The sequence below is a fragment of the Vombatus ursinus genome, unplaced genomic scaffold (assembly GCF_900497805.2).
Source record: "Vombatus ursinus unplaced genomic scaffold, bare-nosed wombat genome assembly UNPS02014807.1, whole genome shotgun sequence".
Lineage (NCBI taxonomy): Eukaryota > Metazoa > Chordata > Mammalia > Diprotodontia > Vombatidae > Vombatus > Vombatus ursinus.
In genome coordinates this window covers 36856900-36882651 of record NW_020954585.1, presented here as the reverse complement: position 1 = coordinate 36882651, position 25752 = coordinate 36856900, and the positions used below count along the sequence as shown (strand labels likewise).

Below are 25752 nucleotides of genomic sequence, written 5' to 3'. Positions count from 1 at the left end.
TTCTACTCCAGTTATTTTTGTTTTAAGTTTAATCCGCATTGTTAACATTTTCTCCATTTTATCAAGGCTAGACAATTCACAAAACAATAAATGAAGCTCTGCTTTGTAGCGTTTGCCATTATTTCAACTGTAAATGTTCACACTGAAAATTTAATAATTGACTCTCAGAGGCAGTATAAGCTAGTTCAATCACACCCCGGTTGGAACTCGTGGACTACTATAGTCTCGGAAGAACTGAATTTGAGGATCTCATAAAGAGCCATAAAGAGGTTCATGCTGAGTATGTGTAGACAGCAACACATTTCAAGTTCTAAGTTATTCTGAAAAAGAAGTATGAAGAATGTCATCAGAGAAAAAAATAATGAGCTGACCCCATAGCAAGAATGCTTCTATTCTAGTTACAAAAGTGTCTAGGGACCGGAGGACACCTGGGACTGATAACTAGCCTTCATCATCCACAAGTACTGCAGGGCAGTGGAGATGCAGATATTGATAACTATTCACATGCTTAGAATTGCTGGTGTTGATAATCATTCAGAAGCTCAGAATTCTGACTGAAAACCAAAGGGTCTGTGTTGCTAACAGTAAGCCCAGGTCATATAGGAACTCGGGACATCATTGCAGAAATGTCAGGCTTATTTGGCCCATGACTAAGCTTGCTCATGGTGCTTCAGAAAAAAAATGAGAGAAGTGATTTCTTAGGTAGCTAAATATGATGCAGTATATATAATGTGGGCTTTATATTTAACTACAATATAGATAGATAGATGTAGTTTTATATTGTTTATACATTCATTTTGCAGTATGCTAGTGCTTTTGTATTATACTTCACTGATATGAATATAGTGTTGATGTGTATCTGTGTATGCAATGCTTTACATATGCTGGTGATAATAAACTTCCTTGAAATGTATTCTGGCATTTCTTTTATGATGCTATATACAAATTACTGCATTTTTACGTGTGACCTTATGGTTCATAGAGACAAATTCTTATGTGCTATGACTTAAATAAGCTATTTACTATATGAAACACATTTTGGGGTTTATATATTCTGTATTGCCTAATATATTATAATTAAATGCTATAACACATTGTATTTACTGTGTGTACATAGTGATTTACAGTCATAATATCGGTGTCAAGAAAATAACATGTGTTAACTATGTCAATTATGTGAATTTTTTAATATGCTTATTTCTGTAGACTATTTTGTATGCTCACAGAAATTTTTGTGTATAAATTGCTGGAACTATATATTTTTTCACTATGGTAAAGATATAAGGATAGGCCTCAATCACAAAAGGCTTTGCTACCACATAAACATATAAAAGAGGGGAATATGGTCTTATGTATGTCTCTGCCTTTTCTCTCCACACTTCTCTACATGGAGAGTGGATCTGGATTTGGGAATTTAAATCTTTAGTTCTTGGTACTTTGGAGGAACAGTGGTACACTGGAGCTTGATCTGATTGGCTTTTGAGAACCATTGTTAAATTATCAAAGTGAGCATTTACACCTCAAAAGTAAACAAATGCTACAGATTTATTGTTTTGTTGATGGTCTATACTGGAGAAAGTGATGGAAAAAATGCTGATACTACAGATAAAACTTGAAAGTGTGTACTTTCTCTTCTCAGGGGGTGAGAAGAATAGAATATGCATCTATTAAGCACTCACTGTGTACCAGGCACTGTGCCATAGTTTTTTACAAGCATTGCCTCATTTGATCCTCATAACAATCTTGTGAAGTAGGTGCTATTATAATCCCCATTTTACAGTTGAGAAAACTGAAGCAGAGGTTAAGTGGTTTGCCCAGAGTCACACAGTTATTAAGTGCCTAAGGCCAGATTTAAACTTAGATCTTCCTGACTCCCAGGCTCAGAGCTTTATCTATGGAGACACCAGCTGGCTGCCTCAATGGAAAGGGAGAGCACAGCCTTGTAAGAGCACATAAGGCTTTTCTTCATTTTATGGATAAGTCGAGGGCTGCTGGCTATATATTTTCCAGAAAGCCCTGGGACTTTAAACTGAAAGAGCTCGGCAGATCTCACTCTTTTTATGAAAGGAATAGATAGCATGATGCATTCTAAAAAGTCTTGGCAGCCCACCTCTTGCCTTTAATCTCCTGCAGTGTATTCTTTGTCCCAAGTCTTAAGAACTAGCTTATTCCTGGCTAAATAGCCTATACGCTCTTGCTTTTAAACTAAACTTCCTGGTTACTGGTTTTCTACATTCACTTCAACTTAATCAATATAATTAGGTTCAACGAACATTTGATAAGCACTTGTTAAATGCAAAACACTTCTAGAGACTGGCAGTATATAAGTTGCTGCTGCCCTTAAACACTGACTTTCTAATAGAGATTATATACTATGCTTTGAGGTCAGTGTTTTAGAGTAAATGAAACTTCATCTCCTTTGAGAAGAAATGGAACCAAAGACTTCTAGGAGCCAAGATGGCAGAGTAAGCAGTAAACTGCTGTCCCTCTCCCATATTCACCTCTGAAAAACATAAAATAGGTCCCTAGAATAAATCCTGGAATATCAGACCCCGTGGAAAATCAGGGTAGAGCTGTCTTTTAGCACAAGAAACTTGGAGGATTAATAAGAAAGGTCCATCTCCCTCAGGTGGAAAGTAGAGTGCATTCTAGGACAGGAAGCATCCCAGCAAGCCAGTAGCAAGCCACACCTCAGCAAACCAGTGGGAGATCCTGAGCCCCAGGGTGGTGGAGCAGGCAAACACCAACACCAGGACACCCCCCCCCCCCACTCCACTGGCCTTAGCATAGCCAGGGCTGGGCAGATATCATCCAGTAGCCAGACCTCCTGTGCTTCAGTGTAGCCCTGTGGAATGCAGAAAAACCCCACCTGGCCTTAGCACACATCAGACACCACCACTAGGCCCCCAGCTCAGCACCAGGTAAGCTACCAGACCCCCTACAGCCATCAGCTGCTACCACCTGAGGCTCCAGTCCACAAAGCCAATGACCTGGCCCCCAGCATAAGAAGCTTGGGACAGTGCCCCCTGTGCTCCAGGAGGAGAGCTCAACTTTAAAAGCCTGGAAATAGGCAAAGAAAAAAAAAGAAAGAAAGAAAACCATGAGCAAGAAGCAAAAACAAACCTTGACCACAGAGAGCTTTTATGGTAATAGGGAAGATCAAGACACAAACTCAGAAAAAGGACAACCTTGTTAATATACCTACATCCGAAACCTCAAAAGGGAATATGAATTGGTCTCAAGCCCAAAAATCCTCCTTGGAAGAGCTCAAGAAGGATTTTAAAAGTCAAATAAGAGAAGTAGAAGAAAAATTGGGGAAAGAAATGAGAGGTATACAAGAAAGAGTTAACAGCTTGGAAGAGGAAGGACAAAAATTAATTGAAAAAAAAATAATTCCTTAAAAAGTAGAATTGGGGGAAGTGGGACAGAAAGGGGGGCGGGATGACATGGCTGGGAGCTGAGGAGAGAAGTCCAGGCGTGTACCTGCCACCCATGCCGCCACCTCTGCCCTTCCGTGATCATCCCACTGGGCTACTTCACATGTGGCAAGATTGTGGGCAACAAGTGGGAGGCCTACCTCGGCCTGCTGCAGGAGGATTACACTGAAGGGGATGCCCTGGATGCCCTGGACCTGAAGTGCTACTGCTGCCATCGGATGCTGCTGGCCCATGTGGACCTGATAGAGAAGCTTCTGAACTATGTGCCGCTGTAGAAGTGAGCTTCCATCCCCAAAGGCCCTGCTCAGCCATAGGCTAGTGGAGGAGCCAGAGGAAAAGAGCCCCCATCCCTGAAGACCTTGATCAGCTATCTGCCACATGGAAGAGCTCCTATCCCTGAAGACCTTGATCAGCTATCTGCTACATGGAAGAACCCCCATCAGCTTTCTGCCACAAGGCCTCCAGAGATGGCAATAAAGTCACTATTGGGGAAAAAAAAAGTAGAATTGGCCAAATGGAAAAGGAGGTACAAAAACTAGCTAAAGAAAATAATTCCTTAAAAATTAGAATTGGGCAAGTGGGAGCTAATGATTCTATGAGACATGAAGAATCAGTCATATAAAATCAAAAGAATGAAAAAAAAATAGAGGAAAATGTAAAATACCTGATTGGAAAAACAACTGACTTGGAAAATAGATCCAGGAGAGATAATTTAAGAATTATTGGACTACCTGAAAGCCATGGTTAAAACAATAGCCTGGACAACATCTTTCAAAAAATTATCAAGGAAAACTGCCTTGATATCCCAGAATCATTATCTCTAGCACCACTTCTAGTCACTTTCCTCATAGGAAATATAATGTTTTTGCCTAGTTAGTATATTAACATACATTAATAACAACCTTGATTTAATCTTACATTAACTCATAATAAAAATTTTTTCATTAAAATAAAATTAACCTGCTGTTGGGATGTTGTGGGCTAGGTCCAATTCAGGACAATTCCCTGATAGTTTAAGTCCAGACTTGAAATGAAATGAAATATTCATAGGCTCTTGCACAGTTAACAAAAGGAAGTTTACATAACCAATGGGGGGTGGAACCAAGATGGCAAAGAAAAGTCAGGGACCCACCTGAACTCTCCCAAATTATCCTCCAAATAGCTTTAAAATAACACCTTAAAATTAATTCTAGAGTGGAAAAACCAACAAAAGAATGGGATGAAACAATATTCTAGCCCAAGACAACTTCAACAAGAATAGTCTCTCCCCCCAGGGTGAGAGTGGAGTGCAGTCCAGTACAGGCAACATCTCAGTAAGAGAGCAGCAGGTCTTGGAGGCAACTGAATTGGCAGCAGTGGTTTCCAGAGCTCTCAGCCCATAGACAATAAGAAGATTGGACAGCTGGTCATGAGATCACAGGGGTCCGTTTGCTGGCACTGAGTGCAGGACCCTGTTGCATTGCCCATATGCAGATCTGAGTTGCAGTCCTGGGTCAAAGTTCCAGGGTGAGGAGGAGCACTAGCACACTAGAACATGCATCCAAAGAGGAGAAGGGACCCTGGTCCACAGTTTCAGGGTAGAAAAGAGTGCTTATGGTTGCTCACGGACCAGAGCACAGGCCAGGAGAGTAGTAAACATACCTCTCAGATACCACCTTAGAAGAACTGAAAACTTACAGAATTCCTGGAAGATTAGGGGCAGTGGTCATTAGAAGCAAAACACTTTTGAGGATGGACAGGGTGAAAGGAGAGAGAGAGAGAAGGATAAACAGGAGGAAAAATAGGATGGAGGGAAATACACAGTAATCAAAACTGTGAAAAAAATTCATAGCAAGTTTCTCTGATAAAGGCCTCATTTCTCAAACATACAGAGAACTAAGTCAAATTTATAAGAATTCAAGCCATTCCTGAATTGATAAATAGTCAAAGGATATTAGCAGGCAATTTTCAGATGAAGTCAAAGCTATCACATGAAAAAAATGCTCTAAATAACTATTGATTGGAGAAATACAAACTAAAACAACTCTGAGGTACCACCTCACACCTTTCAGATTGGCTAATATGACAGAAAAGGAAAATGACAAATGTTGGATAGAATGTGGGAAAATGAGACATTAATGCACTGTTGTAGTTGTGAACTGATGCAAACATTCTGTAGAGCAATTTGGAACTATGCCCAAAAGGCTATCAAATCATGCATACCCTTTGACCCAGCAATACTACTACTGGGTCTGTATCCCAAAGAGATTTAAAAAAAAAAATAAGGAAAAGAACCTATATGTACAAAAATGTTTACAGCAGCTCTTTTTGTGGTGGCTAAGAATTGGAAGGGGATACCCATCAATTGGGGAGCGGCTGAACAATTTATAGTACATGGTTGTGATAGAATACTATTGTGCTATAAGAATGATGAGTAAAATGCTCTCAGAAAAATCTGGAAGGACTTAGAGGAATTAATGCAATGTTAAACAAGCAGAACTGGGAGAACATTGTATACAGTAACTGTGACATTGTATGTTAATCAACTATGAATATATTAGCTATTCTCAGAAATACAGTTCTGAAGAACTTATGATGAAATATGCTGTCCACCTCCAGAAAAAGAATTAATGGAGCCTGAATACTGATCAAAGCATACTTTTTGAAACATTCTTTATTTTTCTTGTTTGTTCTTTTTGGTCTGTGTTTTCTTTTACAACGTGACTAATGTGGAGGTGTGTTTTACATGACTGCACATGTATGGCCTATATCAAATTGCTTGCCTTCTCAGGGAGAAGGGTGGGGAGGGAGGAAGGGAAAAAAACTTGGAACCCAAAGTTTTTAAAAATGAATGTTAAAAATTGTTTTACATGTAATTGAGTAAAAAGACACAATTTTTAACAAGTTTACTTAGCTAGAATAGAGAAAGGACATTCTTCAAGCAGATTTAATGATGAATGATGTCAACTAAGTACAGTTCCTCCTGATGTTAGTAATGCTGTTGGTCCACAGTCAGAAGTCTCTAAAAACGGAGCTGGAGTAAGAGAATGGGAAGCCATGCCAATAACATTAGCCAGTCCTCAAGTCAATCAAGTCTCAAAGGAGAGCTTTGGTGCCTCATGCAGGAAAAGGCTAGTTTTAGAAAAAACTAACCTCTAAGAACCTTAAGAAATACTGTTTCTATCACAGATGTTTAAATTGCATTATATGGAACATTCCCTCTTAAATTTTACCTTGATGTAAGTCTAATCTTAACTTAAAAAATGTACTTGTAACCACCAGAACTAAAGTTACTAAATTGTTTTGTTTGACTAGGATAGACCTAGTTTTTGATGATATGTACTAAGACAGGAGTTCTAGGAAATGTCCCAAGCAGACCTATGTCTGCTTCATATTCATTCCTGTTCTCCCAGACACAAATGTGAAGCCTACAAGTAGTTTTTTTTATTTTTTAATTATTGTATTAAATGACAATTCAGTTAATTTCAGAAAACATTTATTAAACGTCTAATTTGTGCAAGGTCCATGGCTGTATTCTATTTCATGTACTTCACAGTAGTTTCAGCTGCCACGGCAGTGTCACAGGATTTCTAGGGTCCTGGCACTCTCTCCAGAATGCTAGACTGACAGAGGAGAAATGACTTAACCCAGTTAGTTGATACAACCATGGCAATCTGATTTCTCAGTCCATCTAATGTGATAGAGACAGCAAGTCAAATGGAAAAGTGAAGATGTTGTAGGAACAGGTGTATTTGTAGTAGGAAAAACAAAAAACAGTACAGCAATGAGTAAGAAGAGAGAAAAACTATAAAAAGAGATAAAAAAGTGCTTGTATTCTTAGAAATAGCTGACTCTTTTCCCCTGTAATGCTTCTGGTGGCCACATAGGGAAAAGCTCTAAGCTCAGGTGAAGGAGAGAGGAGGGAAGGTTAAAGTATAGGGGATATTGGAGCTAGCTTAAACCAGCTGATTATTATATTTTTTCAGTCTTGTCATCTACTCCTCAAAAAAAGCTAAATGCTACAATTCAAAGCTGGATTTATTATTTTGTTGATTTTCTAGACCTAAGAAAGTGGTGGAGAAAATGTTACTCATGTAGATTAAATCTTAATTTATGTTGTACACACTTTTTTCCCCCCAGAGGTATTTATAAAAATTTACCATCATACCATTGTTAAGGAGTGACTTTAAGTCCAGGCATGAAAACACTGATGTGAAATAAATCTTTCCCAAATGATGCCTTATAAATAATATGTTGTTGTCCAGAATCTCCATCAACCCTTTGTTACATGCAAAAGTTGTATACAGGATTCAAAATATGATAAGAGGATGAACATAAAAATTATGGAATAATCAAGCAGTAAATATGACTACATCTTAATCAGAATGTTGTATGGAACTCTGTATTTAGCAGATCCTGTAAGTATTCAGACGAAACATAGGTATAAGTTATCTGTGTCCTTAGTGGATACTCCAGAGGACACCTGAGGGGCTGCAGTAGTTTTTGTAATTTATACTGGCTCACATCTTGCCTTCTGTAGGGTTACAGAAAGATAGTGTCCCTTTACCATTAACTAGCAAGGTGTAGAGCTACTCCAGCCTTCAGAAATAACCATATTAACTAGCATGTTTATAGAGTGTTTTAAGATTTGCAAAGTACATTTGTAAGGTGGGGAATAAGACTCATCAAGAAAGATCCAATCCTGAGAGCATACACAGGGAGCTCTGTCTGGTGCCATCCCACATAGACGTTTGAGGAATCTTCTTCAAAAAGTATGTAATGAGGACTTGCCTCTAATTCAGAGCATGAACAAATATTCTGTGACTATTTCTTGTCTGCCTCCAATACTAGTGAAGAAAGCTTTTTTTTATTAATTTATTTTGATTTATCAACAATCACTTCCATAAGCTTTTGAGTTTTAAATTTTTCTCACCCTCCCTCCACACCTCCCTCCCCAAGATGGCCCACAATCTGATATAGGCTATCCATATACATTCCTATTAAACATATTTTCACATTAGTCATGTTGTAAGGAAGAATTAGAACCAATATAAGGAACCACCAGAAAGAAGAAACAAAACAAAACAGAAGGAAAAAAGAGCAAATATTATGCTTTGATCTGCATTCAAACTCCATAGTTCTTTCTCTGGATGTGGATAGCATTTTCCATCAGGAGACTTTTGGAGATGTCTTAGATCCTTGCATTGCTGAGAAGGGCTCAGTTTATTAAAGTTAGTCATTGCACAACATGGCTGTTACTGTGTACAGTATTCTCCAGGTTCTGCTCACTTCAATCAGCATCAGTCCTTACAAGTCTTTCCAGGTTTTTCTGAAGCCTGCCTGCTCATCCTTTCTTATAGCACAATAGTATTCCATCATAATAACATACCACAACTTGTTCAGCCATTTCCCAATTGATGGGCATCCCCTCAATTTCCAATTCTTTGCTGCCACAAAAAGAAGAAAAGCTTTTTAAGTGATTGTTGAGCCAGAACTCAGTGTATATACCAAAGGCACTCACTGAACATATTAGTCTCTCTCTTTCTTGGTGGCAAGTGAGGCAAGAACTGCCGTGGGCCTTCTGGATGGGGGAGAGGCCTTGGGCTCTCCTTAACTGGGTGCCACGTGGCCTGAAATCCATTTTGTAGCTATGTTGCTTCTGTCAATTTTGGGACATACTCTTTCCTGTTCTTTAATGAAGGATGATTGGAGACAAAATGACCTTGTCAGGCTCAGAAGATCGGTAGAGGTTGCCAGCAGCTGTAGCCACTATAACCCTGGTGAGAGACCTAGCAAACCCAGGCAGGCAGCATGGATCAACCTGACAGTGACACTTTGTGCCCTTCAAGCAAGGGAGTGACTCTGTCCATTGACAGTGCCACATCTACAAGTGATTTGGTAAAGCGAATGCTTTGTAGCGACCTCTTAAATGTGAGTCCACCCTTCCAAGGGACCAAGGTGGTAGAGGACAAAGTATGTTCCAGGTCAGAAGGAATGTTTTTGGATTTTGGTTCTTGCTTATCTCTTTAAAAAATTTCCCTTTGTCAAAGTTAATTGATATTGCTTATTGACTTACATTGGAGCACACACACCAAAATGGGAGCTCAATCTGATAGCATTAGGAGAATTGGGATTCTTCTCAGGGGTAGGTCCCTCTAGAAACTTGAGGGAAGGTAATGTAGCTAATTAATTATTGGGAACTTGAATTTTGAGTTGGAGATGAGAATAAGACCCCTAAGGCATATATTCCTGTTCTTAGATGAAAGAGAATTGGAAATGGAATGAACTCACGAGTTTTGAAAGGTTGGGAGAATCAGTAGAGTTTGTCAGCACCTGTAGCTATCAATGGACATAGTCAATCTCAGGCTTCCAGGTCACAAAGTCTTGCCACTAAGTCAATTCATTCTGCTGACTTGACTGATCAGGGTTGTGGTGGCCACAGCAGCTGGCAAACACTACTGGCTCTTTCAACCTCTTTAAACCACAAATTAGTTCCATCTTTAGTTCTCCTTCACCAAAGAACAGGAAAGAATAATCCTCCTATGGGCAGAAGCAAAGATTAATAGGAAATAATTAAAAGAGATAAAATATTGGAATTAAGAGGTGTTAGGGAAGACTTTTGTAGAAAGTGGGATTTTAGTTGGGATTTAAAGGAAGCCAGGGAGGTCAGGGGGTAGAGTGGGGAGAATGTTATAGGCATGGAGGACAGCCAGAGAAAATGCCTAAAGCCAAGAAATGTATTTTCTTGTTTATGGAACATCCAGAAATCCATTCTTACTAGACTGAAATAAATGTTGGGGGTGGGGCGAGGTAAAGCATAAGAAGACTGGGTATAAGCCTAATAATAGAGTCTCCGGTTCAAAGGTTATGGACATTTTAGTCATTTTATTTATTTTGGGAGGAAGGGGTAGTATTGGAGGCCAGCACCTGTCCCTTAGCTGATAATTCCCTCACGTTCATTATCTGTTGGTCTAGATTATCTTGAGGGTCCCCAGGACAAGTGGCCGTCTGCCCCATTGAGAAGGTGGGCCCTGGGAAAAAGGAGCTACACTCACTGAGAAGAGTTGGTGGGAGGAGAATCATATTGGTATTTGAGCCAAAGCCCACATTCCCCTGTACTATATCTAAATCTGGCCATAGTATTTGTAGGGTAAAAAGCAGCTTCTGAAAGTAAGCACTAGAGTTGGAATCTCTTTTATTTGTTGTTAAAGAGCAAGATATGATTTAACTGATGAGATAAACTATAGCAAACTATTTGACTTTGCTGATACTAAAAGGTGACAAGAAGCCTATCCCTTATTGAACATAAAAGCATTATTTAAATTGCAAAGTCAGGGCTTACAAAACCCTGTGACTCCTATTCATGAGATTTGTTGATTAAATGAGTCTTGGATTAGCTTTGGCTTATTTTCTTCCTATTTTAAAAAAGTAAAATTTTAAAAATAAAAAAATAAAAATAAACAAAAGGTAAAAAAGGGTAAAATTTTATTACTCTTATGATTTTACATAACTATGTTTACCAGTTTGTACCAATGGCTTTTTGTCTTCTTACCCTAAAATAGTAATTCTTTGTTTCATTTCCTCCCCCAAGATATTTTTAATCTTATTTTGTTACATTTTCAGTTTCAAGTTGCCTCCCTCCCCCCAATCCTACATTAGAGAAAGCCAGTATTTGATACATAATTCCATATATTCATTTTTTTTCAGGTGAATAGCATTTTCCTTCATAATTGATTTAAATGTTCATAAATAGCTTAGTCATTCACAGTTATTTTTCAAACAATGTTGCTATTACTATATACGGTATTCTCTTGGTTCTGCTTATTTCACTCTGCATTATCTCATGGAAGCTTTTTCATGTTTTTCTAAAAATCAACCTGCTCAGCAGATTTCAAAAAAATCTAGAAAGAATAACATGAACTGATGCAAAGTAAACTAAGCAGAACCAGGAGAACATTGTACACTGTGACAGCAACATTGTGCAATGATCCACTATGAATGACTTAGCTCTTCTCAGCAATACAATGATCCAAGACAGTTCCAAAAGACTCAGAACGGAAAATACTATCCATATTCAGAGAAAGAACTAGTGGAGTTGAAGTATATCATTTTCACTTTCTTTTATCTTTTTCATGGGTTTTTCTTTTTGATCTATTTCTTCTTTCACAACTTGACTAATGGAAATGTTTTACATGATTGCATATATATAACCTATTTAAAATTCTTATCTTTTAGGGAGAGGGGAAAGAAAGGGAAGAAGGGAAAAAATTTGGAACTCAAATATTTTAAATAAATGTTAAAAATTGTCTTTACATGTAATTGGGAAAAATAAAATACTATTTAAGAAATAAAATAAAATCAACCTGCTTATCATTTCTTATAGCACCATAGTATTCCATTACAATTATATACCACAACTTATTCAGCCATTCCCCACTTGATGGGCATCCCTGCAATTTCCAATTCTTTGCCACCATAAAAAGTGCCCATCTTTTTCTGCTTCCTGAATTGATTACTATATTATAGCGTGGTTTTTAAAGAAAGTATATTTCTGATTGCTTGTATTTACATGTAGTTTTCCTCTGCTGTTATATAAGACTTTTGTTGTTGTTTGTTTGTTTTTTGTTTTTAAATATATGCACTATGTTACTGAGAAATGTATATATTCTTAGTGGTATCATTCAGAAAGTGGCATGAATCTTTTAGCTGGCAGTTCTTTAAAAGTTGTGAGGTTTGGTTTTTTTTGTCCAGTCTACCACTTTTTTTCAGTTCTTTGGGCATAATTTCAGATTGCTCTTCAAAATGGTTAGATCAGTTCCCAGTTTCACCAACAATGAATTAGTGCCCCAATTTTTCTACGTCCCCTTCAACACCTATCTTTTTCCCCTTCTATCATTTTAACCAATCTCATAGGTGTGAGATGGTACCTCAAAGTTGTTTAAATTTGTATTTCTCTAATCAATAATGATTTAGGACATTTTTTCATATGAGTATATTTAGCTTTGATTTCTTCTTCCAAAAACTGCCGGTTCATATCCTTTGACCATTTATCAACTGGGAAATGATTCATATTCTTATAAATTTGACTCAGTATATTTGAGATATGAGACCTTTATCTGAGAAACTGTCTATAACAATTTTCCCAATTTTTCTGCTTTTCTCTAATCTTAGCTACATTGGTTTTATTTGTACGAAATCTTTTTAATTTAATATAATAAAAGTATTCATCCTACAATGCTATATTTTTTTCATTCATAAATTCTTTTATGCTTAAATCTGATAGGTAATATGTTCTATGCTCTTCTGTTTTGCTTACAGTGGAGCAGAAAAGGAGTGGGCAACTTTTAGAGTTTTAGTATATAGCACTTCATTTACTCATCTTGGCCAGAACACTAGCAAATATCAGGGCTGGTTTGTTGAAAATGATGTGGAAATTCAGAAGCTACTAAATGAAAACAGGAACCCCACAAGGTTTACCAGAATGATAGTTTATCCATCTCTAAGAAGGCAGTGGAGGCTTGGTATTGTTCTGGGACTGGAGTGGGGGCGGGGGGGGGGGGCAGCGTACCAGCCACTCACCGGCTACAGCAATGGGGCTACAAGGCCTCAGTCATTGACCTGCCCTGCAGCTCAGGGTCTCCTGCTAGCTTGCTTGAGACAAGGGCTGCCACTGGCTTGCCAGGACACTGCCTGCCCTGGACTGTTCTCCCCTTTTACCCAAGTGAGATAGACCTTTCCTACAGACTTTTCAAATTGGCTTGAGTTAGAAAATTGTTTCACCCCATCTTTTTGTTGATTCTTTTGCCCCAGAATTCATTTTGAGGCCCTATTTTATAGTTGTTTCTAGGTAAATATGGAAGTATTCAGGCAGTTTCCTGCTTACTTCACCATCTTGGTTCCTAGAACTCCTCCATTGGCTAGTATAGTCTGTAAGAGCCCTTGGTCACCTCTGTGCTGTGATGAGGCATCAGAGTAGGACTTTGTTTAGATTATTTGTCCTAATTAGCTCTGAGAATATAAATAGAAGAGAAAGACAGCCCCTCCTCTCAAGGAACTTTTTTCTAATGGGGAAATGCTATGTATAAGAGGTTTCAGTTGCAAGTCAAAGGGAAAAGCCCAGTGGTCACTAGGATTCAGTGGCAAAGCACAAGGTAATATGTCTTCTTTTGTGTAATTTCCATTGATAAAACCATGTCTCTGTTTCTGAACCATTTGACAATGCCAGATTTGGGTAATGAGAACTTTCTTTCCTGGTTTTTCAGTAGCTGTGCCTGCGGAGAAGGCCAGGACTCCAAAACCTGAAGAAGTAGTTGCCAAGTCACATCCCTACACAGGCTATTCCCCTAGCTTCAAGGGTCTGGCTAGAAGCCAGGCTGCTAATCTTAAAGGTTGGGTGGGTGGAACTGTTATTCCCAATGTTCTTGAGATCAGGGTCCTCTGCTGTCTTCATATAGGTCTGAGGAAGGGTGGTAGTGATCAAAGTGGTGGTGGTTGTTTGACCCACTTGGCACATGACATCTCTTGTGTCTCTTTTAGAGTACATTGCTGTTTTAGCTAGGCTGACTTGCCTATGCCCCTGGTCAGCACTTTGTGGTGGGGGTAGTGAGGAGTCACTCCCCTCAAAAATGGCAGTCTGGAGGCTAGGATGGTAGGGTGACATATCACCCTTTTAGACTGTAACCTCCGTGAAGGCAAGAACCTTGTGTTAGCTAAATATTGTACTTCCTGAGCATCTAATACAATGCTCAACAACTTAGCAATTGCTTAGTAAATATTTGTTGAGTTGTAGTTCCCCCACTAGAATGTAAACTCTTTCAGGCACTATTTGCTTTTTGTTTTTGTACTCCTAAAACCTACAATTCCTTTGTATGTGTGCTGTTAAGAAAAGTGAATTGGATGATTGATTAATTCTGGGCAAAGAATGTTTCTAACACAGTGCCTTTCTACTTAATAGCTATTTAATAATAAATGCTGAGTTTGGATTTAGTTCAGTTCAGTTGAGTTGATTTAAACTGATATAACTCCTAATACTAGTAACAAAAGAGCTGATGGTACATGTTTTTGTGACATGCTGAGCAACTGATTTATCAAACCACCTATTTTCTTCCTCACACAGTACTGGCTGGATCCTGCAAAAACCCTTGCAGAACACAAAGAAATGATAAACAGTATGTATTTAATTTTTGATATATCAAAGTTTGATTTGAAAATTATATGATGTCCAAAATAATGGTTTAGGTTGTGATAGTAGATGACAACTTTTTGAAATGAATAAATACTTTCATACAGTGAGCTGTGCTATCCCTTTGGATAAAATGGGTTGTTTTGTTGGTGGCGTTTTTTGGCCTGGTAACATAGAAGTACCTTTTCTAGCTGCCTTAATTTTAAATTTTGCTTTCAAATTAAAGAGTCAGAAAGCCTGAATCTATATATTAAAAGGAAAAAAAAGATTATTATTGAATTCTAATGAGCTAGATTTCTCTAGAGCATAAATTAAGAACCATTCCTCTTTCACATCAATAAGATGCCAATCTGGTCTCTGAGACAGCAATTTATTAAGTGGTTCCCTTTTAACCTAGATGAGATCATACACCATCAAAGAGTGTTTTACTTCCTCCTAAGAATAGCTAGTACACTCATTTTGAATAATATTTGAAAAAAATTATACAAATAATATTATGAGTCAGCATGTAACTGAGATTATGTCTAATGATATTTTCTGTGTCATCTCCTAGATTTTTAAAGGAGGAATACAATAACATGTTGTATGTATATGTGTATGTGCAAATGTATGTTTATGGGAGGGGATCTCAATGGACTGTTCTCATTTTTTATATCAATAGTCTATATCAGGAGTTTTAACTTGTCTGTCAGCTTGATTTTCAAAAATGTTTTAATTATTTTGATTTGATTTGATTTGAAAAATGTATTTCAGTATAATTACTTTCTATTATAATCTTATATATTTTATTTTATATATTTAAAAGCATTATTGTGAGAAGAGGTCCTTAGGCTTCAACAGATTTCCAAAGGTTAAGAACCTCTGGTCTTTAGAGTGGTTCCAGTTCATGTGACCAACAAGACAAATAAATGAATGAAAAAGCATTTTAAAGTGCTTTCTGTGTGCTAAGCACTTTGCTAAGCTCTAGGTTAGACCATCCTTCTCTCAAGGAGCTCACACTCAAATGGTGGGAGACAACACATAAAACAAAGTTCAGCTTCAGAGTAAAGCCCAGGAATCCTAAGGGTTCTGTAGCAGGGCAGATAGCAAGACTCAGAAGTCCTTAAGTTATATCACTAGGTCAGATGACAGTGGCAGGGGTCTGTAAGGCATTGAGCCAAGATAGATGATAAGGCTTAGAAGACTGTAACAGGGAGTGGCAGGGCAGATGGTAAGGCCTATAGTACCCCTCCATCACACCAGAAAGCATAGAGTTGATGACTCCTATCACATCTAAGCCAGGTAAACATCTCAAATGGGTTGTGGTCCCCAGAGTCAGGGAAGGAGAGAAAAAGGTAGAGTGGCATCAAGTAGTGGTGAGTCTTTCAGCTGCCCAGCCATTCTGGATGGGTTCTGAGATAATCCAGGATGGGAAGAAGGGATCACAAAGAGATTCAAGAAGAAATAAATAAGAATTTAAAACATAAATCAGAGAATAAAAGTTCAGAATATAGAAAGGAAGAGAATTAATGAAGAAAATAAAGCAAATACAATTTTCTTAGAAAAAACACAAGTACAATGTGTAGCACCTGTGGACCTTTCACCTCCAATGAGGGGTGGGTTGGGAGTGTCTTTTAATGTGCCTTCATTCAAGTCCTATTTGATCTTTATAATTTTGCTACATTTACTTTTATTTTTTTGGTGGTGGTCTTTCCATTTACATTGCTCTAATTACTGTGTATACTGTTGTCATGGCTCTGCTTACTTCACTCTGCATCAGTTCGTATTATCATAACTTTAAATGTAAATAGATAAAACAGTTCAATAAGACAAAAAAAAGTGGTAGATTGAGCAAAAAAAAAACCTCACAAATTTTAGAAATTTAGAGAATGAGAGCTAAAAGATCAGTGCCACCTTCTGAATAGTACCACTAAGAATATACACCTTTCTCAGTACCAAAGAGCATATATTTTAAAAAAAACCAAAAAAAAAAACCTTGTATAATGGCAGGGGAAAATTACACATAAATGCAAACAAACAGACATATACATTCTTTTAAAATCACAATATGATAAAAATAATAATTCAGAGAACAGAAAAGATGGGCACTTAAATCAAGACTTAGTAATGAAAGTCTAAATGAGTGGGTCAAAGAATAATCATTGAAATTATACCTATGTGGAAAATAGTATCAGTTATAAGACAACATACCAAAATTTCTGAAATGTAGCCAAAACAGTTCTCAGAGGAAAAATTATATCCTTAAAAATATTCACCAATAATAAAAAGAAAGTTAATGAATTAAATATACATTCTTAAAAATTAGAAAGTCAACAAATAATAATAATGACAATAGTAACAATGATAATAGCTAACATGTATATAGTGCTAGGCGCTTTACAATTATTATCTCATTAGGCCCTCCCAACTACCCTGGGAAGTAGGTACTATTATTATCTCCATTTTAAGGATGAGTTAACTGAGGCAAACACAGGTTAAGTGACTTGCCCAGGATCACACAGCTAGGAAATGTCTGAGGCCAAATTTAAAATTAGGTCTTCCTGACTCTAGGCTCAGTGCCACCTAGCTGCCCCAAAATGAGTTCAAGAGGAATAATTGAAAAGTACAAGAGAAATAGATAAATATGAAGCCAAAAAGACTTTGAGAGCTGTTAATCAAAATAAAAAGAAGATTCTTAGAACCTACTAAGAAAATTGAATTACAAAAAATGAGTTAGTTGACTTTTACAGACAATCAGAAGACAATGGAAAATGGCATTAACAAAATTTAAAATGAACATGATGAATTCAGAACAAGCCCAGAAGAATCAAAAGAATTATCAGAATTATATGCATGATGCTCTTTGAGAAACGTCATTGCTAAACATATACCCTAAGGAGGTCATTGATAATAAATTCCCCATATACAACAAAATGGTTAGAGCAGTACTTTTTATAGTAGCAAAGAACTGGAAACAAAATAAATGCCTATTGCTTGGGGAATGACTGAACAAATTGTGGTACATGAATGTGATGGAATATTACTGTCCTGTAAGAAATTATCAATATGATGAATGAGAAGTACAAAAAGATCTTCATGACCTGATGCAGAACGAAGTAAGGAGACACAAGAAAACAATATACACAATGACTGCAACCATGCGTATAACCATCATATAACAATTAAAAGTGATTGTTGCAAAAAATACAAAGAACAAGAATGAGGTCCAAAGAAGAAATATAAGAATATACTTTTACCCCACACTGTTTCAGAGGTGAGAGGTGCATAACTGTGGAACAATGTGTATATCTTAGACTTTCTCTGTTTTGATGATTTTTTTCTTCTTTTATTTCTTTTAAAGGTATTATTTTTTATATGGGATAGTTTTCTAGTTGGGGAAAGAGTTACTAAGAGAAATTTTAATGATGTGAAAATAAAATATATCATTAAAATTTATTTTTTAAAAAAAATCTGGCATAGTAATCTTTTTCTAATATGATAAAATATCTAATATCAAAAGCTAGCACTGTATTCAGTGGGGAAATGCCAGAAGCTTTCCCAGTAAATAAAGGAACTACTATTTAATAGAATTCTGGACAAGACACTAATAGCAATTAGACAAGGGAGAGAATTTAAAAGTATAAAGATAAGCAATAACAAGACAAAACTTTCCCTATCTTGTTGATGACAAGATTATTTTCTTAATGTGTCTTAGGTAATCAGCAAAAAAACTAATTAAGATGATGGCTTCAGTAAAGTTGCAAATTGCGAAATAAACCCAAAGAAATAGCATCATTTTTATATAGTAATAACAAAATCAAGGAGGTAAATATAGAAGTAGAAATTCAATTCACAATAATTACAAAATTCATAAAATATGTAGGAGTCAATCTACCAGAGAACACTCAATACCTGTCATATAGATACAACTATAAAACATTTCTTAGGTATCTGTTAAAAACAGAAAATTAGATTAATGGAACATACTAGATAAAGAAGAATCTAAAATAATTCAGCTCAATGTTCAATAAACACCAAAATGTGAATTGTCTTGGAAAGAACTTTCTCTTTGATGAGAACTACTGGGGAAAAATGGAAGAAATTAGGTTTATATTAATATTTTACAACAAATTCCACAATAAATTCAGTATGGACACACAACCTCAAAATTAAAGATCAAGTGGGTAGGAGCAAATTCTTAACCAAACAAGGGATAAGGCAATCACAAAAGATAAAAATGATAATTTTTATAACATAAAAGTAGAAACTTGTTTGCATGAACCATATTAATATAAGTAGGATAAGAAGCAAAGTAGTCATTTAGGAAAAATTTTCTTTCTAATGCCTCTGACAAGAATCTGATATCCCAGATATGTAGGCAATTAATAAATGTATGACCAAAAGCTATTTACCCCAGTGGTCAAAAGAAATAAACAAATAATTCTCAAAAGAAGAATGGAAGACCTTTAACAACCATATGTTCCACAACACCAATAAGAGAAGGTCAAAGTATCTTTGAAGTTTCACATCACACCCAGTAAAATTGTCAAGGGTTAAAAAAAAAGGAAAATACTTAAGGTTGCATATGTTGTTTGTGGAACTGTAAATTGGTCCAGCCATTCCAGAAAGCAGTTTAAAATTGTGCAAAGACTTTCAAAAGGTCCATAAACTTCGATTCAAAGATCCTGTTGCTAGGTATATACCCCAAAGAGGTAAATGACAAAATAAAAAAATGTCTGATATGCACTACAATATTTATAGCAACTCTGTGTATGAGTGTGTTAGTGAAGAACTGGAAACAAAGTAAACTGCTCATTTATTAGGAGTAGCTAAACAAATTTTGGTACATAAATGTAAGGGATTATTATTGCATGGTAAAAAAAAAAAAAGATGAATGTGGTAAATACAGAGAAACTTGGGAAGACTAGCATGAACTGATAGGAAGAAAAGTAAGCACAACTAGAAAAATAAAATGTGCCAAGCTAACAGTTGAAACTGAATGCTGTGAACTTATAATGACCAAGCTTAGTCCTAGAGAAAAGATCTTTCCTTCTGTACTTCACATAATTGAAGTGCATAATTGGGTGTAGAATACTGCATTTAACATTAGATTGTGCTGATATATTAGTTACTTTTTTGGTACTTTTTTTTCCTTCCTAATTTTTTTAAATCATTCTTATAAGGGATAGATTTATGGGAAAGGGAGGATATAGTGGGAAATGTAGGTGATATAAGAATAAAAGAGAGTAATAAAAATTATTTTAAAAATAGTCTGTAATGAAAACATTTTTGCTTAGATGAGTACTTCATTTTTATTAATTTATTTGAACAAGCAAACTTTGATTGGTATTTAAGTAAACTCAGTCATGACTGAATTTTAGAATAAATCATTCAATTATAGTATAGCATTGCCTGTCCTGCAGGTGATTCTAATTGCTCTCTGAAAAAACATAACATTAATATTCAGGAAAATCTTCAGATCACAATTAGTCTATCAGATGAATATCATGTCCCTCATTACCTATATAATAAGTAGGTTCTTCTAATCTACATGAGAAATTTGCCGTTCTTCACCCTGCCTGTGCTAAATCCAGTCTCTAGTTTCTCTCCTTTTCTGTCTCTATCACCCATTTGTGGACCAGAAGAACTATCTGTATGTTACATATGACTGTGATTGGAATTTTATTCTTTTTTTTTTTTTTTGCTTTTTTCTGGTGAGGCAATCAGGGTTAAGTAACTTGCCCAGGGTCACACAGCTAGTAAGTGTCAAGTGTCTGAGGTCAGATTTGAACTCAGGTCCTCCTGACTTCAAGGCCAGAACTCTGTACTGTACCCTCTAGTTGCCCCTGGAATTATATTCTTGGACTTTCTTGTGAAATTAAATAATGTAAGAATTATTTTCTTGCCAATTATATTAAAACTGTGAGGTATTTTTTTAAAATCCTACTTATATCATAGTTTTTTATTGATTCATACTGCTTACAAGAAAATAATAAAGCTTTTAAAACACTTGTTCAGATTATATAGAAATTAGTAAACAATTAAATAATTTTAATGTTGGGTAGGACCAGGTTTCTGAAAAATCATAGGTAGATTGTAATGACATATGCATGGAAAGCTTTATAAGATACTATGTAAGAAAAACAAAACTATACACATATTCAATTTTATTTTTTAAATAGTGTTAACTCCTTTTTTTTTCTTTTAGCTGGCCCTCCATATACTTTTTATTTTGGCATCAAATTCTATGCTGAAGATCCCTGTGAACTTAAAGAAGAAATAACCAGGTATGATATTAACATTCTTTTTCAACAGTTACATGTGTGGAATCCAGCCTATGCTTATCTTAGTTGGTTGTTCTTCAAGAGAGCTTGACATCACTACACAGGGGTATGGGAAGGCTAGATAGGGCTACACTAAAGGATGACAAGAAATGGACTTTCCCCTGGGAAACATTTCTGCCTTTTGGCACAACAGTGTGAAAAACAGCTATCCAACTTTCAATACTTATTCCCAGAATGAGTTCTAGTCATAACTTCGTCACTGTGCCCCTCTACCTATATATTTATTAATCTTGCCTATTTTACACCACCCTTGTTTGCCAGTATCTCTTGTAGTATTTATGTTTAACATGTATAACACTATGCTACTGTTTTTATTAGGTTTCTGTCTTTTTTTATCTCACTGATTAAATTTTTGAGTACTGTTCCCCAATCCCATTTTTACCATAAGCCCTGTGGTTTTTATTGCAAGATTTTGCAGAGATGGTGATTTTTAGGAATGAATATGTTGAGTTATAGCAGAACTGATGGTAGTTTGTCCATTGCTTGCTTCAACACCACTGTGCTAGGTGCTGGAAATACAAAAACAAGTCAAAGGAAAAGACGGTCTCTGCCCTCAGGTAGCTTACATTCTAATTAGGGAAGACAATACGTAAAAGGAACCTGAAAGGGAGAAGGTAAGAATTGGACTTGGCCAATACGTTGAATTTGGCGCTTGGCTGTGCTTATTTGTTACAAAAGGAAGCTTCTATTCAGAGAACAGGGAAGGGTGAGTTAGCAGGGAGTGCTAGACATACAAAATAAAAGCATCAATAAAGCATTTTAAAAGTACATAGTATAAAACAAAAAGCAGTTCAAAAGGAAACAGAAAATGAGCAAAGACATTTTAAAGAGAATCCTGGGAGTCAAGAGAAGAGGCTAGGAAAGGAAAGAAGACATGGCTGGCCTGGACACTTTCCTTTAAATGAAGGTTCTGGGAAGAAACAACTAAGCAGAAGAAGGAATTGTAGGAGTGGAGTGAATTTCCAGGCTGAGGAGGTAAGGGAAGCAGTGAATTTATATGGTGAGAAGACTGCTGGAGCATAGTGAGAAAAGTCTGGTGATTTCAGGAGTAGAACCTGAAGGATCTTGGTGAGCGCTACAAAGATACTAAATTCAGGTGTCATCTTCTCCACGAAGATTTTGCTATTTACCCCAATAGAAGTGCTCCTATCCTTCCCAATTTCATCTCTCTCTTTGGTCTTCTAGGTACTTAACACATTTAAACAGTTATTTTTTTAACCTGTCTGCCAACATGGTTTTTTTTTATTAATTTATTTTTAATTTTCAACATTCACTTCCATACGCTTTTGAGTTTTAAATTTTTCTCCCCCTCCCTCCTCAAGATGTTGAACAATCTGGTATAGGCTCTGCGTATACATTCCTATTAAACATATTTTCACAGTAGTTATGTTGTAAGGAATAATTAGAACCAATAGGAGGAACCACAAGAAAGAGGAAACAAAACAAAACAGAAGGAAAAAAAAAAGAGCAAATAGTATGCTTCAATCTGCATTCAAACTCCATAGTTCTTTCTCTGGATGTGGATAGCATTTTCCATCATGAGACTTTTGGAGATTAAACAGTGATTTTTATTTTATAATTTAAATTTTCTTTTTATTAAACTTAACAACTACCAATAAATATGAACATTCAATATATGAAGAACAGAGAATTTAAAGTGGATTCATGAACTTTTATATACATGTTAGGGTAGGGGTCAGTCTAGACAATTAATTATTCCCCCTCTTAAAGTAAATAAGATGCCCTGGTGTCTTGAACAGATGAGAATAAGTCTCAGTCAGTAAGTCAATCAATCAATCAAAGTCTTTAGACTAAGTTAAAAAAAAATCCTTGAAAGACATTGGATGTACTGGAATGACACTGACAGGGAGTCTGTCCTTATTGCATGAAGGACTTGGCTTGTATAAAACCCAGGAAACTGAAGTGAGTGGCACGTTCAGATTGGTTGTTGTCCTTCATTCTTGAAGAGGACATTACTACGTTAGAGTCAAATTATAATGCGTCCAACTGTGGCTGATCAGACCAATACAAGCTTGCAATGCTCCACCACCAGTTGGGCACGAATAGTCCACGTGAACATGTAGGGTAGATTCTCTAAATTTGTGCACCTTGAATTTCTTTTGAGCTAATTCAATTCGGCTTTGCTCATTGAGTACAGCTCCTTCTCCTTGGTGATCAGTCTAATATCTCTTCTCTGAAGTGAGTGGCAAGTTAAGATAGAGCATTCATGACTTCCTTCTAACTTCCTGGAAGCCCACTGTAGTTTGTCCTCCTCAATCAAGATCATCCAAGGAGGAAGGAAGGCTCCCTTTGTCCTGTTAGTTTCCTTTCAAATGCATACTTAGTTCCAGCTCAGCAACCTAGTGGACAGGAAACAGTCTTACTCCAAAGGTCACATAGGGGATTGCATCAAGCAGAATATTTGATGCTTGTTGTTCAGGATTAGGTTTTTATTGGTCAGGTCTCTCATTTCATACATTTTTGGTGTTTTTAAAGTACATGTTAAATTTAACATAATGTAACAAAATTGCTCATTTTATATCTCTTTCTCAACTGCTTTTTGTTTTATACTATGTACTTTTAAAATGTTTTTTCGATGCTTCTTTTTTTTTTAATCTCTAGCACTACCTACTAATTCATCCTTTGTCCCCCAAATAGAAGTCTTGCTTCTATTTATAATAAGCACAATCAAGCACCATAATTCAACATATTGGCCACCTCTAAAACTATGTATTTGCTTTGTCACCTCTAGTCCATCACTTTTCTGCCAAGAAGTGAGTGGTATGATTAATTATCAGTGTTCTGAAGTTATGATTGGTCACTTGATTATCAGTTTTGTCTCAAAGTTGTTTTCTTTTACATTATTGGGATTATTTTGTAAACTAACTGATCTCCTGGTTCTGCTTATTTCACACTGCATCATCAATTCATACAAGTCTTGCCAGGTTCCTCTGAATTTGTTAAAGTTGTAATTTCTTATTGCACAGTAACGTTTTATTACATTCATGTACAACAATTTGTTCAGTCATTCTCCACGTGATGGGCTGTGTTTACAATTGGAGTGTTCCTCTGTGTTGACTTTGGCTTATATGCCTACTAGTGGCATAATATACATACTACATATACGTAATTTAGTGATTTGGGTCTACAATTCCAACTTGCTTTTTAAAATGGTTCTACAAATTCACAGCTCCACCAAAAGTGCATTAGTGTGTTTGTCCTCCCACACCTTCTCAAAAAATAGTCATTTTCCTTTTTTAATCACCTTTGATGGGTCTGATGTAGAACGTTAAGGGTAGTTTTAATTTGTGTAGCTCTTAGTAATAGTGATTTTGGGGGAAATTTTTTCACATGGTTGTTGATAATTATATTTCTTCATTTTAAAATTGTTTATACTACAATCACTTAAGGAATTACGGAATTTATACATGCTTAATTTCCTTACTAGATTGTATGCTTTTTGAAAGCAAGAGCTGTGTCATTTTTCATCTTTTTCTCTCTAACATCTCTGGCTGTATTTAAGAAGTGCTGAAAAATAGTTTTTGAATTAAGTTTGTTGCACTGAATAGAACATAACCTAAAGAACTACATTGATTGTACTTTTTACATTGGGCTCTTCCCCACCCTCACCATCTCCCTGTAAAAATCCTGTTCTGAGGACAAAAACAAAAGGCATTATTCTTAAACTTTTTTTATCCTTTTCCTAGATTTGGGGACTTGAAGGTTGGCAACACAGAAAAGAATTATATTTGTTTTAGAGCCATGTCTTCACTCATGCCAATATAATACCACATTCAATAATCACCCTCGAAACTTAGTGTTCTATTATTCTGCTGTCTTAAATAACCCCATCATTTTGACTTTATTGATTCCAAAGAGTTTTTAAATGATAATTTTAAAGGTAGACATGAACTTTTCCAGTAAGTAAATATATATGGATGAATGTATATGTTGTAGAGAAGGAAGTGTGGTGGTATTTGCAATACAAAGCTTTTAGATTAAGCTTCATCCTTTCATTACTTTGTTAAAAAACACCAAATTGCAAAAAAAAAAAAAAATTACCACAGTTAAGATAATAATATAATCAGATGGATTCAGAACCATTTGAATGGCCATACAGCACTAGGAAGACTAGAATTTAAGCCTACATCAATTAATATAATGTATTTTCTTTTTTTATCCATAAGAAAAAATAGAAATAGAATAAAAATTATTCAAAGTAATATTAAAATAGCATTTTTGCATCAATTGCAAAAATGTTAAAGAGTAGTTATTCTAATATTAAAGAGTAATTATTAAAAAAAATTTTAAAGCATAATTATTAATGATTTAGGGTCAATATGGGCAGCTAGGTGGCTCAGTGGATAGAGTAATAGGCCTGGAGTAAGGAAGACTCATCTTCCTGAGTTCATATATGTCCTCAGACACTTACTAGCTGTGTGACCCTAGGCAAGTCATTTCACCCTGTTTGCTTCACTTTTCTCATCTGTAAAAATAAGCTGAAAAAAGGAAATGGAAAACCACTCCAGTATCTTTGCCAAGAAAACTCCAAATGGGGTCATGAAGAATCAGACCTATTATTATGAGTTGAACTAGATGATCACTGAGGTCCCTTTCCATTCTTAATTTCTATGATTCTGTGATCTCTGATGTATAAAACCTTGTTGATGCACATTCTTTGCTTTGATTTGGCTTCCTTTTTCTTCCATACCAAGAGACTTACAAAATTCAGCCTTAGATCTATTAAGTTCAGTAAATAGTTTGGCTCCAGAAAACAACAGCAAGAATGACCCAACATATCCGCTCTTCAGTATTTTCCATGTAGCCACTT

General features: G+C 36.1%; 1 protein-coding gene across 2 annotated transcripts in view; it reads left to right on the top strand.

Moving 5' to 3' along the window:
* Positions 1 to 25752, top strand: part of EPB41L4A (erythrocyte membrane protein band 4.1 like 4A) — a 178186-nt gene that overhangs the window by 67099 nt on the left and 85335 nt on the right. For both annotated transcript variants that reach the window (XM_027874746.1, XM_027874748.1), the window contains 2 exons: positions 14533 to 14584; positions 20786 to 20864. In XM_027874746.1, the coding sequence (XP_027730547.1) occupies positions 14533 to 14584; positions 20786 to 20864 (131 nt within the window). The remainder of the gene's footprint in view (positions 1 to 14532; positions 14585 to 20785; positions 20865 to 25752) is intronic.